The 16,645-nt window shown below is 35.6% G+C and overlaps 4 protein-coding genes and 1 non-coding gene across 6 annotated transcripts; 2 read left to right on the forward strand and 3 right to left on the reverse strand.

Annotated features, from left to right (window-relative positions):
* Positions 1–1,049: 1,049 nt before the first annotated feature.
* On the reverse strand, positions 1,050–3,346 carry LOC116138016 (enhancer of rudimentary homolog). The gene is made up of 4 exons (XM_031423713.1): positions 3,202–3,346; positions 2,227–2,320; positions 1,860–1,980; positions 1,050–1,407 (listed from the first exon to the last, which is right to left on the reverse strand). Exons 1-4 carry the CDS (start codon positions 3,202–3,204, stop codon positions 1,317–1,319), a joined length of 309 nt encoding a protein of 102 aa, XP_031279573.1. The 5' UTR covers positions 3,205–3,346; the 3' UTR covers positions 1,050–1,316.
* Positions 3,347–3,581: 235 nt separating this feature from the next.
* On the reverse strand, positions 3,582–6,668 carry LOC116138014 (probable folate-biopterin transporter 6). Its single transcript, XM_031423710.1, has 4 exons — positions 5,952–6,668; positions 5,748–5,849; positions 4,625–4,795; positions 3,582–4,384 (listed from the first exon to the last, which is right to left on the reverse strand). Exons 1-4 carry the CDS (start codon positions 6,633–6,635, stop codon positions 3,788–3,790), a joined length of 1,554 nt encoding a protein of 517 aa, XP_031279570.1. The 5' UTR covers positions 6,636–6,668; the 3' UTR covers positions 3,582–3,787.
* Positions 6,669–7,689: 1,021 nt separating this feature from the next.
* LOC116138159 (probable phospholipid hydroperoxide glutathione peroxidase) lies at positions 7,690–10,607 on the reverse strand. The gene is given in 8 exon segments (XM_031423900.1): positions 7,690–7,885; positions 8,447–8,614; positions 8,699–8,817; positions 9,380–9,441; positions 9,550–9,626; positions 9,980–10,071; positions 10,074–10,395; positions 10,590–10,607. Coding segments are annotated over 8 exon segments (888 nt in total). The 3' UTR covers positions 7,690–7,855.
* Positions 10,608–11,498: 891 nt separating this feature from the next.
* On the forward strand, positions 11,499–16,618 carry LOC116138012 (eukaryotic translation initiation factor-like). 2 transcript variants are annotated; one of them, XM_031423708.1, is made up of 9 exons: positions 11,499–11,831; positions 12,582–12,653; positions 12,860–12,958; positions 13,183–13,359; positions 13,841–13,938; positions 14,171–14,258; positions 14,360–14,710; positions 14,792–15,034; positions 15,232–16,618. In XM_031423708.1, exons 1-9 carry the CDS (start codon positions 11,676–11,678, stop codon positions 16,267–16,269), a joined length of 2,322 nt encoding a protein of 773 aa, XP_031279568.1. In that variant the 5' UTR covers positions 11,499–11,675; the 3' UTR covers positions 16,270–16,618. The 2 variants fall into 2 exon arrangements, with proteins under 2 accessions (XP_031279568.1, XP_031279569.1); XM_031423709.1 differs by having other exon boundaries at positions 13,195–13,359.
* LOC116138201 lies at positions 12,358–12,463 on the forward strand. The gene has a single exon (XR_004129267.1). It is a non-coding gene; the product is annotated as a small nucleolar RNA snoR103 (small nucleolar RNA).
* Positions 16,619–16,645: the final 27 nt, after the last annotated feature.

Consider the following 16,645-nt stretch of genomic DNA (forward strand, 5'->3'; position numbering starts at 1 on the left):
TTAAACAGTAAAATATCTAAAAACTCACAATATTATTTAACTTTATTCAACATTTTTTAAACCTCCTAAATTTGTTAATTCAATTAAATACCCCTAAATATTTTTAATGTTTTTGTTACGGTGACTCCGGCCGCCCTCCGGCGGTGGTGGCCGGCTGTCCATATTTGAGGGTAAATTGAGGGTGTTTTTGTTAACTTTTAATGTTTTATTATAAGGAGTGTTTTGTAAAAAAACGAATATAAGGGGTATTTTACAATTTGTAAATCCTACATCGTAATACCCGACCAATTCAATTTTTTTTAACTTTTTTTCAAAAAACTTTTCCCAAAAATACAAAATTGTGAACCAAACGGAGCCAACGTTATTACAAATTACATGATTTATTACACTGCCACCTATATGGCAATGTAATTATCTCTAAATTACATTTTCAGCGTAATAAACTTATAATAAGTTGTAAACCAGTTTGAGCGCAACTCGGTTAATCTCTCAAGACTTTATAGTCAATGATTAAGTAAACCCTCATCAATAATTAAGTAAACCCTCCAATGACCACTGTTAACAATAGAAAGGAATCATTTTTTAAATGAGTGTCCGAACCCCTTTGCGTATAGTTTGACTAATCCCCCAAAACTCTGAAATTAATAACTGAATAAACCCTTCAATGATCACTCTTATTAAGTATTAACATCCGAGGGAAATCATTTTTATGGTGACCAAAAATGTCTTAACCCAACTTACACATACCTCGATAAATTCCTCGAGACCTTTAAGTTAAAGGTAAACATTCCAATGTTCTTATTGTCTCACCCAACCAGGCCGGTGGTTCATAGATTGTTACTTTCCATCAATGTTTTGCCCACCAACTTGCCAAATGTGTCACTTATATGCCGATGAGGATTGGCAAAATTGACCGCAGGTCAGACATTGGGATCTATAATTCCCAAAATGTTGAAATAAAAATAAAATAACCCACGAATAGGTAAAATAAATATATTCGCAGGTATATCATAAAAAAAAAAAAAAAAAAAAGCAAATTATAGCTCCAATATGAAAGGCCAAGCTTGATAGATGCTGGCTATCTTTCTATAAAGCACACTAATAAAAACAAACACCAGTTTACATTTCACCAGGAACTTCGGCGGAAAGCTACATTTGCTCTTTAGGGAGATACCACAACTGTCAAATATTATACGACCTTCAGTTCAAGAGCACAACAGTCCATAAGACTCTGTTTCTACACTTTGTTCATACCCCTAATGTCGGACAGAAAATTTTGGAAACAATTAGAGAATAAGCTGCCGAATATGTGTCATTTAATGCGCCATTTTCTTAAGGTGTTGAAAGGTTCGCTGTTTGATCCACTGTCTGTCGTATGGCAAATAAGCCTGGACTGAGTGATCATAACTGCAAATATGAGACAAAAAGAAAATTATCAGCTACCCACCAAGCCATCATCAAAAACCAAGACATGCACACAACCTTAATGGCTGAAAATTTTAAAGTTATGCATACCTTAAAGAGTAACAATTAGTTTTTTTCAGTTCTTTATAGTTTTCTGGTTCAGAAATAGGAATATTCTATGGGCAATCCATCAAAGGAGAGACAACACAAATATATGCAGTGAGCTAACCCTTCACTGCTATGGGCCTCAAAGTGCCTCACATGCAATCCAACTCCATTTCTTTAAACAAGATCTCATTTGCTTTTGAAAGTACTTTCTTCGAAAAAAGTACTTCCAAAAGCACAAGCAGAAAAATGTGATAGATATTATAAGCTTGATAATTACTACAGATTTGTGAACGTTGTTCAGTTGCCAGCATCATAGTGCTTATTGAAAAAGAGAAAGGGAAACTTACACTAATGCACTCATGTCTGCAAGGCCATCAATGAAATTGTAAAGATCTGCAACATCATAAGTGATGTCTCTGATGGCTGGATTTAACTCCCTAAGCTTCCTTTCATATAGTCCGCATATACCTGTATATTTCCAGAAGTATAGTCTCTAATGAATATGAACAAGAATATAAAGAACTTCTGATAAGAGATGTATAAACTCTTCATCTCCGGTGAATCAACCGGATATTGCTTAGATCAGACTGTACACTGAATAACACTACACTATTTGTTCACTCATTGACACCTTTGCACATAAAAATGCTTCCTCAGTGGACATAACAATGGTGATGATTAGTGTATAAATACATCAACCTATGTAAAACATACCATCCATAGCTTGACTTATGGAACCATAATCCATAAATGTTCTTGTCGCCCTGTTCTGAGAAGTCTGCATCAGAATAATGGTGTGCTTATTAGCCTGCACACAAGGACAAAAATCATTTTCAGCACATGAACAAGATAAACACATATTAGTGGAAAAGGCTTTACAAAACAGCTGCAAAATAATCCATGAAAGAGCTAACCACTTCCCATAACTCTCCCTTGAAGGAGATATGGTTACCAAATCTCGCCTAAAACTCAATAATCCTCCAACACAAAATCCAGCACAAAATGACACTCTTTAGACTTGCCAAACAAAACATAGTTACTTCTAACAGAAGTCAAGAGACTATCGACACAACTATACAAGTTGACCCTAACCTAAAAGTATTGCCAAGTTTCTGCAGTCAAACAAGCTGCACAACAAAGACTATTAGCAATTCCACTTCCCATTTTTTCTAGATACAAATGTAAGGAAAACTCTATTGTCGCAGCATAAAAAAGAATCAGCCGTCAAACCCTACTTTACATCTCCTAAAACCTAGCCAAAACCAAAACCCACAAGCAAAAAATAAAGCAAAGCTCACAATCCAAACAATTTACTATCAAAAAAAAAAAAAAAAAAAACAGAAGAAGAAGTCGCCTCCAGTCAAACTCCAGTACCTTCAAATAAAGCTGAGACGCATGCCAAAGATCAGTCTGTTCAACGATGGTTAACATGTATGCAAGAATTAAAAATAAAAACTAATACTGACACATAATAATTACTCAAAAATCGGAGAATATTTTCCATTTTTCACCTGGAAACATATAAAAAGCCTTTAATTGAAGAATTTAATGAAACTAGACGTGAAAAAAGAAAGAAGGAAGATAGTAAGGAAGAAAACCCTAGTTCAAACAGGAATTAAAAATTAAGAAAAGTACAGTGAAATTACTACAGTAGATCACAATCAGAAGAGGCGAAAAATAGCAGATTACCATTTTAGATAAAGAGGGAGAGCGGATTCTCGGCTTCTCAGGGACTGAGAGAGAGATGGCGTGTGGCTACAAACCAGAAAGTCACAAGGTTAAAGAGGTTCAAAAAGGAACCTTTGCAACAAGACGTTGACGCCAAATTGACTTGTCAAAACGGCGCCGTCAAGTACGTTATGTCTGGTAATAGCTTTGGTGTGGCACCCATTATTAAAGACTAAAACAAAATAATTAATAATATTTTGTTTTCTTATATTAAATACTAAATAGTTTCTTTTTCTTCTTATTCTTGGATATATATATATATATATGTTTTTCTATACTGCATTCTGATTATTTATTTATTTATTATTTTCATGTATATGAATAGAAACACTTCTGGAGAACAAGTCAATTGTATGAAGAATCTTTACAGCGTTCATTTGGAAGAGAAAGTTAAGATTAAGCTAACAGAAGAAGAAAGAATTGATGCTCCTTTACATTAAAGTATACCAAAAGTATTCAGTTGAGTTTGAGCTATGGCTTTCAACAAATTTTCTTCTACCTCACAAAAATTGTTCACTCTGAATAATGCTTACTTCTGTACCGATTCTTAAGCAACTGCATTTTTCACATTGATGGACACAAGCTGCAGGCCTTCGTCGTCAGGAGTTATATCTAAGTTCTTTGTTAAAATATCAGTTGGAATCAGTTCAGAGGATTGATCACCCTTAGGGACAAGAAAAATCAGACCTAGTGTTGCAAGTCTCAAAATGTTTCTTATCAGAATAGCCAACCATAAATTTGTGAAATCAGTCCTTGTGACATTTAACATATGAAGAACTATGCCTCCACCCCATTTGGAGGAGAGTGAACCAAGGCTATCGATGCACATTAAAAGTGCGAAGAAAGTTCCTTCGATGCCTTTAGGGCAAAGCCTTGTGCTTAATACAATCATGGGCATCCATCTAATTCTGCTGATGATATGAGAGACACATTGTTCCATGATAACAAAGAAATAATCAGGAATACCGAGGATTAAATTCCACCGGAGGATGAAAACCAGATCGAGCATTCCGGACATGCCATAAAGGATCTGAGCAAACAAGAGTAGGTTCCTGAATGGATAGTCTTTTAGAGTCTTGTGATAGATTAGAACACCTACCATAGAAGCCACTGCAGCAATTGCATAAATTACCCCAACAAACTCCTGCAGTGAGAAAAACTTTGGATTAAGAATAACTGAACAGCATTTAAGCATAAAAACTAACTTTGATTATCCACAGGAGTCGACCTAGAACTGAGAAATACTCGACAAAACAGCTTTAGAGTAATATGATTGATTCTTACTAAACTCTGCATCTGTCAGAGAAAAAACAGATCCTCTATCCCAGTGGGTAACATTCAAACTCTAATTTTAATTCCATAGATAAGCTAGAAAGTGAGAAACCTGAGAGAACGCAGGACCGGCTTCAGGATCTGTGTACCAATAAAATTGCCCTTCATGAGTACTTATACTAAGAGCCAAAGACAGATACATGTATAGTGATGGCTTCCAGACTTGAGGGCACTTGATTGATTTATACATGCCCTTCATTGCCACTTCTAAGTTTTCCACAGCCTGCAGATGTTAATATTGGCTATATAAATCATAAATTGGAATGAAAATGAAAATAAAGAGTTTAAAAAAACAATGTTTCTGACAGAAATAGCAATATTTTGATTCTTTAGACTGAACCAAATCTCAATTGATTAAGGTTGAGCATGGTTAACTTTCTGGCCAACAGTTTGTGGACTGAAAAACCAACTCATAGTCAAGCCAAACCACTAGTGAAAGTTAACCCATGTCAAGAAATTTCCTCTTTAGGTTGTAGTATGTTTACGGCCAACAGAAGAACTTGGTACAGTTATCTACCAACTAGACCATAGTGTTAGAGAGGCATCAAGGAAACAAGCTCAGTCTGTTTGATTTGGTGTGTTATATGACAGATTAGATTAATGGCAGTTATCTTTTGGATGAAAATGTTATCATATTATAATGACATTTTAGATCTCTGAGTCTATCTAGGCTTACACTAAACCTGAAGGGTGTTTACGTTTTAAAGCCTTCTTTTGGTCTACTTCTCTCAGTACAGTTACTATCTAGGATAGGTGGCAATTGACATAAATCATAAATTATTAATATCGAAGGTCCCTCCATAGAGGATTTTGTTGGCTCCTGTGGAGTTTCCCACTTTCTGTAACTCTTTTTCAATACAAGTTCAGTTTCTTAGAAGAAAAAAAAAAAAAGAAAATCAATGGGACAGTCATGTTGATGACTGAAAGTGAGAGGTATTGTTTTTCAGCACGCCCCTAATTTATTATTAATTGGTTAGGTTGGCTCTTAATATAAACAATGAATAACTTTATTTAATTTTAAAAGGCCTGTTCTTATCATCAAATTTTAAATACCCGATGTAACTGTCCATATAGTTCTTAGTTTACGCCTATTGAAAATATTTATATCTGAACCAGCTACAATACACCAAAACAAACATCAGGTGAATTAAAAAAATGAGAAAAAAAAATCTAACCTTTTTCTTCTCAGAATGGAGACTTGTAGATCTTGGTTCATAAATCACAAAACCCAAAACTACCAGTAAAGCTGCAGGGATTGCCAAGAGACCTAATGCTCCCTATACAAAGCATCAAACAGATTTTAAGTTAAAATGCTAATTGCTTATACAGGGAAAAGAATTGCAAACTATAGATATACTCTCAAGAAAATTAAAGCTGACCTGAGGTCCAAGATGATGAACAAGAAAACCACTAGTGGAGTAGCCAAGCAAAGCCCCAGCGGAGGAACAAAACCCACAAAGGCTTTGCATATCAGATGCCAGAGCCCTCACTTCAATACTATTTCTTGCAATACAGGCATCAATGGTGACATCTGCAATTGCAATACCAGCTGTCATCCCAATCAAACAACCCAAGGCCACTGCATTTGGCAACTTACCAAGAAGACCAACCATCAATGAAGAACCAACCCCAAGAACACCAGCAGCAATGAAGTAAGGCCTTCTGTGATACCCTTTAATGGGGAAAACATCAGTGAAGAGACCCCAAACTGGCTTCATAATCCATGGAATGTAATATAAGCCTATGTAGATTTGCACCATTGAAGGCTGGACCTTTTGGACATCTTTCCAGTAATAGTCTGTGACTACTTTGAAGAAAGATCCAGTAAAACCTTGACTGAGACCATAAACAAGGACTATACCAAAGATGAAAGATGGGTTTAGCTGGGAAGATAGCATTTGTAGCCATTGAACGGGCTCAAGAAAGACCGAGAGAATATTGGTTTTTGTGCAGGTTTCTGGTACGGGGAATTGGCTTTGGCTTTGGTTTGAAATTGATGGAGTTTGTTTGGAGATATTGATGAGAGGTTTGTCTTCAAGTTCTTGGTCTTGCAAGGGCTCCATGTTTGAGGCTTAGGACAAGAACATGATTCTCTGAATGAATTGGGAAGGCAAGTATTTGACTAGACTCCAGGATCTTGAAGTAGCCAACGGGGCTGGCTGCCTCTGCATCGTCCAAGATCTTGACTTTGCTGCACAATTAATTCTTATTTCTTAGTCACCCATTCTACAATTATCTTGATATAATATAATAAAGGTGAGGCCATGGCTGACGACTATTTCACATCTACCCAACCCACGTACCCAAATTTTGTCACCATTTATTACCACCACCATTTCTTTGACATACCCAGGGGTCAAATTCTTTGAAAAAAATTTAGATGTTAACAACGTAACACTGTAACTTCAATTACACTGGCTAATCTTTAATATCATGATTAATGTTACCCTTACAATTCTTTCTTATAAATTTTCTCTTACAACCTGAGGTGAGACTCATTGTAAATTAACCAATTACGAACAATTACGTTAAAATTATAAGAAAAAGTTTGTAAAAAAAGATTGTGAATATAACATTTTCCCGATATCATTTGCTACATAAATTGGTTTATGCAGTTGTAATTGTGTTGACAAAATGGTATGAGTTTTAGCTCGACAAATTGGAACAAGTTGGTTTAAGATATTCTTCTTCTATTATATGTTAAAGTTTTCTCGGGGTATCCACAGCTTTATTCACCTTTAAAATAAATGGATAATGGAGAATCTCACAGTATGATTCGTGGAGAAGCAAAGTGGTTTAGATTTAAGAACTAAAATAAGCAAAATTTTCAATTTAAAAGAAAATGTCTGCTGCACGATTGCACTGGTTTCAATATAAAAGAAAAAGAAAATCCAACACAATTACAAGAATACATGTTTTACACTCACCCAATAAACTTCCATTTTGATCCCACAAAGAATAAATTTGAAAAGGTTTAAGGGGGAGAGGAAGGAATTCAACAACAGACTGGTTCACATAATATGCTCACGAAACTGCTTCAAAGCAAAGAAGTGTGAAACCATCAGCTCCTCTTTTATCTTGGGAAAAATTGAGATAAGCAGTTAAGGAACAAATGAATGAAAAAAGAAGAAATAACTCAATTTTAACTTTATGTTTGTCTGTCACAAAACCTGCAAGGTTACAAGAACATTTGTGTGAACTGTTATGCTTTATTAAAATTCTAATTTACATATACTCATTTATTCCTCTCGTTTAAAACTGCAGACTCTAACCAGCTCGAAACTCATGCCGCAAGGAGCTTCTGGATGTCCTTCTGTAACAAATAAAGAGGAGAATCAGAGAATAAACTTGACAAAAATATTCATTTATTTTTTTTCTTTGAAGTAGTTGATTGCTTAGGAAATTTAAAAATAAACTAATCATATTAAGAATTCAACATTTTTCAGTCAATTACTATTCTATACCTATGTTTAGTCATGCTTTGTGTATTACAGAGAAAATATTAACAAGGTATGGTCATGATGTCTACTGAAAAAAAATGTTTATATTGCATGTCCACAGTTACAGGTGAAGTCATTACAGCCCAGAGACATACATATGTATGGGGGAGTGTGTAAGTTTATATCCTAAGTTTAGTATCCAAAGTAATTTAATATTGTTATATCATTACAATTCTACATTAATATCATATTTAGGAGATTATAAACTTCGAATACAAACTTTTTGATGAATCTGCTGTCATAATACATTGCACCTATTCTAGGTAGGGAAACAATGAAAGCCTATTAAGATATACAGTTAAGTAGCTTAATGAATAAAAAGTTCATAAAGGATCATAGCATTCTTAGCATTAGAAATATATGAATAAACAAACCTCAATTTGGAAAGGTGATGTTGTAGGTGGATATCTCTCTACAACTTTACCATTTTTGTCAACCAAGAACTTCTCAAAGTTCCACTTTATCAGGTCACCTAAAAATCCTCCGGCACTTGACTTCAAAAACCGATAAACTGGAGCTGTGTTCGGTCCATTGACATCAACCTGTTTTATAAAACCTTTATCCAGTGACTCATCTTATCACTTTAGCATGCAAGTTATAAGCACAAGGAAAAGCATTTGACCCACCTTGTCAAATATGGGAAATTCTGCCTTAAATCTAGTACAGGCAAAATCCTTGATCTCAGGATTTGATCCAGGCTCTTGGCCACCAAATTGATTGCATGGAAAAGCTAGAATCTCAAAACCTGCCTCAGGAGTTACACAAACAGATTTTACTGGAGTCATTCAAGGAAGAAATGAGTTTCCCTAGGCTTAATTTTCACACTAGTTGAAGAAATGTTACCTATAGCTTTATAAAACCATCTAGGCTTATATATAATCATGTTTCTTGATGGAATTGTGATAGTTCTCACCGTTAACTCATACTCTAAACATTGATCCTTTACAGACTACAAGTATCACAAGACTACAAAATAGACACAGTTAAAAGGACATCAAGTAGATGCTGTAGGTATCCATCAGTTGGAATCTGATTTTTTTAAACATGACTAGTATTCTAGGCAAATCAAAATATCAACAGATAATCTTACATAAATCCTGATCACAAAGCAGAGCTGAGAAAAAATATGTGGTCTATTATGTGAACAGATCCTCTATCTGCACTTTGGTGAATAATACCGCCAGAATCCAGAAACATATAAAAAAGGCAGAACAGAAGGTCTACGGCATACTACACTAGCTCCAAACTAAGTACTAAAAGACAGATAACAAATAAAAATGGATTCTTTCCACTCAAACTTAGCCCACCTTGAGTCTTGTACTTCTCGTACAGGTGAGAAAGTTCCGAGTAATTGCCCGTTGTCAAGCCACTAAGATGCAAAGCAAAATCCTTCAGTCAGACCTTGAGTACTAAACATCAAACAAACAATTTGAAATACACAACATTTTCACAACAAAATACTCGTAAGAGATTGTACCATCTTGAAGCAACATTCACAATCAAGAGAGCTTTCCCCTTAAATTTGCTAAGAGGAACTTCCTTCTCATCAATATCCTGTATCAAAAACGCCATAAACAAGTCAACTATCCCCATCACACACACACACACGCATTACCTTAAAAATCTCAGCAATATAATCAGTACAAATTTCTTTAATATCAAGCAGCAGGGTCAGTTAATTCCCTTTGTCAATTCACACTATATTCTTTTAACAAAGTAGCTATAGTATAACAGATTTGAAAGCTAGAGCAAATTTGAAATTTTTCACAGTACCAATAACTTGAAGCCTAGGAACTAATTATTATCCTACACACAAAGAGAAGCAGTACAAATATAAAAAGGAGGTGTTAAAATCTTCAGGAAAACAAATAAAGAGAAGGAAAGTCCATTAACTGCTAAAAAATTACCTTAACGGTGAAGTCATATAAAGTCTTTCTCCGTAGCACTCTGGCAAAACACAAAAGGAGCGCTTTCATGAAAAACCCAGGAAAAGTTACGGATGCAAAGAGAACCCATGCTGCAAAAAGGCAGATTTAGATGACCCAAGTGAAGATTTGATGGAGAGAGTCAATGAAGAAGCCATAGAAGGCCATGAAGAAGAAGAAGTGGGGTGTGTTTTGGGTTGTATGAAAGCATGAAAAGCTGTAGAGAAAGAGAAGCAGAGGAAGGCATAGAAGAAGCCATTGGTTATGAGCTTTGAAACAACGTCGGTGAGTTGCAGAAGGTTATGGAAGAGAGAAGTTAGGCAACATGCGTGGACAGTCTTTGCAACCAGGTTTGGCAGTGGATGCAGATGTTCCACGTGGTCTATTTGTCTGATTTTCTTTAATAAAAAAATATATTATTATCATTTTTAATTCTTAAATTAATATTAAATATTTTAATTATAATTACGTCTAAAAATAAACCTATTACTTCTTTGAAATATTAATTGATAAAATAGATAAGATTAAGTAATAATATTTTCTTAATTACATGTATAGAAACATATAAGAAATTACATCTTTGTATAAATACAATTATGAAGAATGCCATTAGTACAAATTAAATAAAAAACAAATAAATCTAATATTGCTATCAAATATACATAATATTATGTGCATTTTTAACAAATTAATATTACCAGCTTTCATAGGAAGTATGTTTATATATTTATTAAAATGTAAAATTTGATATTATATTAGGATTTAAGAACTTCTATATTAATTTTTTTAAGAAGTTTAGAAGTAAATTCCATTTTAAATACAAAAATCATTATGAGGATTAATAATTAAAAAAAAACCACCCTTGGGTGCCTAGTGATTGAAAGTTGAATAGAACTCTTGGGGTATTATCCAAAAAATCTTGAGTTGATTCACCGCGATTTCTAATAGGAGTGGTCATTGATGTTTACTCGACTGTTAACTTTAGGGTCCGAAGTTTAGTTGAGGTACCTACAAGTTGACCCGAACACCTTATCACAAAAAAAAAAAAAAAAAAAGATTAATAGAAAAATCACGTTGGCTGTGAGGTTTGCCTTATTAACAAATATTTTTCTAAGGTTTATGAAATAATAAAAATTTTATACTGAGTATTCAAGATTTAAGTGGGAGGTTGTGATGGTTAGTTGCTACACAAGTATTTTTTGGGGATTAATCAAGGTATGTATAAACTTATCCCAACACTTTGGTTTAAAAAAAATGAAAATTCCCTTGTTATTAGTGAATTTTTATCATGAAATAATGTGTATCTATTAAATTGACCTTATACCGTTTATTTTAACACATTAAATTTAACGGAAGGGAGTTTTTGTTATTTCATCAACCTTAAAGGCAGTAATAGTAAATAAATCAAAGCTCAGGGGTCAATAGGATTAAATCTTAAAATAATAATATAAAAGAATAAAAGGGTTTCTCGGAACCCTCTTCTCTTCTTCACTCAGCAGCTTACAGATACAGATACAGATAGAGAGGTTACAAAAACCTCTCTCTCTATCTGTATTTACCCTAAATTTACAAATTTATTTCTTAAAAGCCAATAATTAAACCCATCCCTTTTCAATCCACTTCAGAAGCCCTAATTTTTCCCGCTTGCTGTCGCTGAAGCAACAGTTTTCTTGAAGGTATGCAGGCAGATCAGACGGTAATAAGCTTGAGACCAGGAGGTGGCGGTGGTCCGCGCGGACCCAGATTCTTTACCCCTCGTTTCGATTCCTCGTCTTCGTCTACTTCTGATTCGGAAACTCTGCGCCCTCATGGCGGTCTAAATCCCGCCTTTAAGGTCCCCTTTTTAAAACCCTAGTTCTCATTTATGTACATCTCTATCTCTGAATGTGAGTTTTTGTGTATAATGTTGTTTGCAGATCTAGGGTTTTTAAAAAGCTTGTTTTCTATTTTTTTTTTTTCGTTCTTTTATAGAATTAGGGTTTTTATTTGAATGAATACGTGGCTTTTTATGTGCTTTATTCACTAAGGATGATTCAACGTTCTTTTGGAATATTTCTCTCTCATTCTTGGATTAGGGTTCTTCTGTCGTAAGCTTTTATGCAAATTTTTTTTTCTTTTTTTAATTGTAAAAATCTTAACTCATACGTTATAGACAACCACTTGTATTATCATTTCTAAATTTTGTTCTAGGCAAGACAGCGACATGTCCTTTATTATTTTACCACTAGTGGTAAGACTTTCTGTTGTCCATCACTTGAAAGCTGCAGACTCTTTAATAAGCTTTAAAAGGAGTAAATTTTATGGAGTAGAGTATTTTTTTTTTTTTTTTTAAATTAGCTGTCCTAATTCTTGGTGGGGCACTTAAGTTTGTGTACCTGCTGTAAATATGGACAGATAGCAATAAGTGGGATTTAGGTGGGCATGTAATGAGTATGTTTATGTCTATAAAGAACCCACGTTACATAGAGAAACCGGTAGACAATATTTAAAGGAGGGCATACATAATTTTGCATTATTACATATTGTTATTCATTAATTACATATTACATATTTTGTTTCATGTGATTTATGTATTGTAAAATAGACGGGGGACTTGCGGTTTGAAGGTTGGGAACGAGTTCGATATACCCGGGACCAGCTGTTGCAACTTAAAGAGGTGCTTATCAGTAGTATTTCTTAATGGTCATATATTTTTAACATTTATTATGGAGCAGTGGAGAGATTGTTGACATAACATTATGTAGCTTAGAAAATCGACTCCCTAGCTAAATTATATAACTAACAGTCTGTTAATAGTTTTCCATTCGGTCATTGGTTATGTTGAGTGTTTGAAATAGTGGTTTCTTCTCACGCTTTCCTTAGGTTGCTGACATTCCTGAAGATATTTTAACGATTAAACAAGAAATTGAGTCTGAGTTTGATGGCGAGGTTCAAACCTGGGGTGGTCATGCAGATAGCAATGTAAGTTTCTCCTTGTATGTTATGATTCCTAATAGTACATTTTATTGGGAGTAATAATGCTTATATTGGTTGGTACAATATTATTTATTGTGCAAATGATACTTTTGTGGTTTCAACCTGTTCTGTGTGTTCCTTTTTTCATGGATTTGATTCTTCTCTCTAATAATTCTTCTCTGTAACTTTATGGCTGTCTAGAAATTTTATTTATTTACTTAATTCTTTAGTTGCAACCTCAGTCCCAAAATCGTTATTCCGAGACAGACAATCGTGATTGGCGTACTAGATCTGCTGGAGAAGAGAAGGATTCCAGTCGATTTGAGTCGAAGCTGCAAGAATTCAGTGCTCGTGAGGACCAACTAAATTTTCAGTTTGCAAGGGCTCAAATCACTTCTAACCAAGGGGTAACATATTCTTAGCAGATGTCTTAAAATAAATCTTACGATCTCTTCAAATTTCTTATAACTGTAGAAATTTTTAGTTTTGTTGGTTTGATGAAATTTGAACTTGATATGAATTGATTATGATGCTGTTAGTGATGTGTAGGAGGTTCAGTTTCATAATCACAGAAAAATGTAGTTTAAAGTTTAAAAATACACTCATTTCTCTTTTGAGGGATGGGAAACACTTATTTTTTTTGTTGATGAGAAGCTAAGGGACGGGGAGCATATAAGATGTTGGTTGAATTCTTTCTGTTAATGGTACAAGTGATCAAGTATAGTAGATGGGTGGTGTGGGTTGTAATTGCTTTGATGTTATCTGTTAAAGATTAAAAGGTGATCATGTTTCAAAAGTTACTGAAGAGAACCTTAGTTTTGTTCATAGTCTCTTAGCATGCATTCTTGGCTTCTATATGACATAGTTCCAATCTTCTATGGAAACCAGGTGGGACCTGCTCCAGCTCTAATTAAGGCTGATGTTCCATGGTCAGCTCGAAGGGGAAATCTCTCTGACAAGGAACGTGTTCTGAAGACAGTTAAAGGGTAATTGCTCCCCCGATATATTACGTCACAGTTCGTATGATACATATGATACATTTTCCCAAAAAAATTGTGGTGAGGATGTATAATAAGGATTGTCTATTTGAAAGCTCCTTTGTGAAGAAGGATTGTTTGTAGTGTCTTGAAGAAGGATTGTTTGTAGTGTCTTTCAGAAAATTGCTTGCATTGATTGCTTTATAGAATTATCATGACTGCTGTTCCACTTATTGTGCAGTATTCTGAACAAATTGACCCCAGAGAAGTTTGATGTTCTCAAGGGTCAGCTGATTGACTCTGGAATTACAACCCCAGATATTTTGAAGGTTCCTTTTTATCACATTTCTTGAATCTATTGATGAGCAGCAAATTATCCTTTTCTATGTTCTTGTTGTAAGTAAAACTGAGGATTCTGTTTGCATGGCAGGGTGTCATCTCATTGATTTTTGATAAGGCTGTGCTGGAACCTACATTTTGTCCCATGTATGCTCTTTTATGCTCTGACCTTAACATGAAGCTTCCTCCATTTCCATCTGATGAACCTGGTGGTAAAGATATCACTTTCAAGCGGTTACTTCTGAATCATTGTCAGGAGGCATTTGAAGGTGCTGACAACCTGAGGGCTGAAATTAGGCAGATGACTGCCCCTGAATTAGAAATGGAACGACGGGATAAAGAGCGACTTGTTAAGCTGCGAACCTTGGGGAACATACGCCTTATTGGGGAACTTTTAAAGCAGAAGATGGTGCCTGAAAAGATTGTTCACCATATTGTTCAGGTGCTTCTGAAAGACCATCAGACATTCCCTTTTCGTTCATTGATTAGCCTGGTGGCTTACTATCTTTCTTGTGTGATGCAGGAGCTTTTGGGAAGTGACAGCAAAGCATGCCCAGCTGAGGAGAATGTGGAGGCAATATGTCAGTTTTTTATCACCATTGGCAAGCAGCTGGATGAGAGCCCAAAATCAAGGCGTGTCAATGATGTCTATTTTAGTAGGTTGAAGGAGTTGACCACAAATCAACAACTTGCCCCACGGTTGAGGTTTTTGGTTCGCGATGTTTTAGATCTGCGAACCAGCAACTGGGTCCCTCGACGTGAAGAGGTTAATTTTCATATCTTATTAATGCTTTATTTCTCTCCCCCTTCTTTGTCTTGTGGCTGGGATTATTATTATTTGGATAAAAAGAACCTTTTTCCCCCTTTAGATGTTGTCTTGTTTGTTTACTGCTGCATATTTCCTTTATATATTCTGGGCTATCCTTAGCATCTGATAGTCTAGTTTGATCACTTTACTGACAGGTGAAAGCTAAGACCATTACTGAAATTCATTCAGAGGCAGAGAAGAATCTTGGTTTGCGTCCTGGCGCAACTGCAATGATGAGAAACGGTCGTACAGGGGCTCTTGGGGGTATGAACCCTGTAGACTTCCCTGTTGCACGACCTGGTTCTGGGGGTATGATGCCTGGAATGCCAGGAACCAAGAAAATGCCTGGAATGCCGGGCCTTGATACTGACAATTGGGAGGTTCCTCGTTCTCGATCAATGCCAAGAGGTGATGGTACAGGTCCTACTCAATTTGCAGGACGTGTCCTGTCACCTTTGATCAGCAAACCACCATCTCTCAACTCAAAACTTTTGCCTCAAGGTAGTGGTGGTATTATATCAGGGAAAAATACTGCCTTGTTGCAAGGTGCTGGTGCTCCCCCACCCCGTTCTGGATTTGGTGCAGGAATTGAACCTGCACCTCAGTATACTAAGCCTGTTGCGCCTGCTGCATCAGTAATTACATCTACTGAGAAGGCAATGCCACCTGCACCAAAACTAAATCTTGCAGTTCTTCAAAAGAAAACCATCTCTCTGCTTGAAGAATATTTCAGTGTTCAAATTCTCGATGAAGCACTACAGTGTATAGAGGAACTAAACGCCCCAACGTATTATCCTGAGGTTGTTAAAGAAGCCATTGCCCTTGCTCTGGAAAAGATCCCTCCATGTGTGGAACCTGTCTTAAAGCTTCTTGGGTTCTTGCTAAGTAAGAATGTTGTGACAACCAGAGACATAGGAACCGGGTGTCTTCTATATGGCTCGTTGTTAGATGATATTGCCATAGATTTACCAAAAGCACCAAATAACTTTGGTGAGGTGGTTGGAAAGTTGGTTGTAGCTCAAGGTTTGGACTTCAAGGTTGTAAAAGAAGTTCTGAAGAAGGTGGAAGAAGATTTTTTCCGGAAAACAATCTTCGATGCTGCTATGAGGAGCATTGGTTCCAGCCCTTCTGGGGAAGAACTGTTGGGGACCCAAGGAGCTGAAATTCAGGCCTGTGAAAGTTTACTCGCTTGATTCAAATTGGAGCCCTTTTAGACATGAGAAGTTGTAAACACAACAGTTGCATACTTCCTATATTTCCCAGAATTTTGTCCTCTTTAAGTTACATTTTTTTATCAATGGACCAGGAGCAGCCTTAATTTAATTGAGTTGTATATTTTTTTATTTTTTTTGTTCAAGTGAGAAACATAATGTGTTGTATTCTCTTAGTTGCTACCAGTTTATTCTTACCTGGGATGCTCGAGAAGAATAGGATCATTGTGATCTTGTATTACATTATATTCTGGATTCATGTGTACCATGTTTTTGTCACCTGGCCACTACGGAAGTGCCCAATTGGATAATGAACTTTGTCTTTTGCTTCTTTGAGTTATCTATCACTATCACCTTA

This window comes from Pistacia vera, unplaced genomic scaffold, assembly GCF_008641045.1.
Source record: "Pistacia vera cultivar Batoury unplaced genomic scaffold, PisVer_v2 Contig338, whole genome shotgun sequence".
Classification (NCBI taxonomy): Eukaryota; Viridiplantae; Streptophyta; class Magnoliopsida; order Sapindales; family Anacardiaceae; genus Pistacia; species Pistacia vera.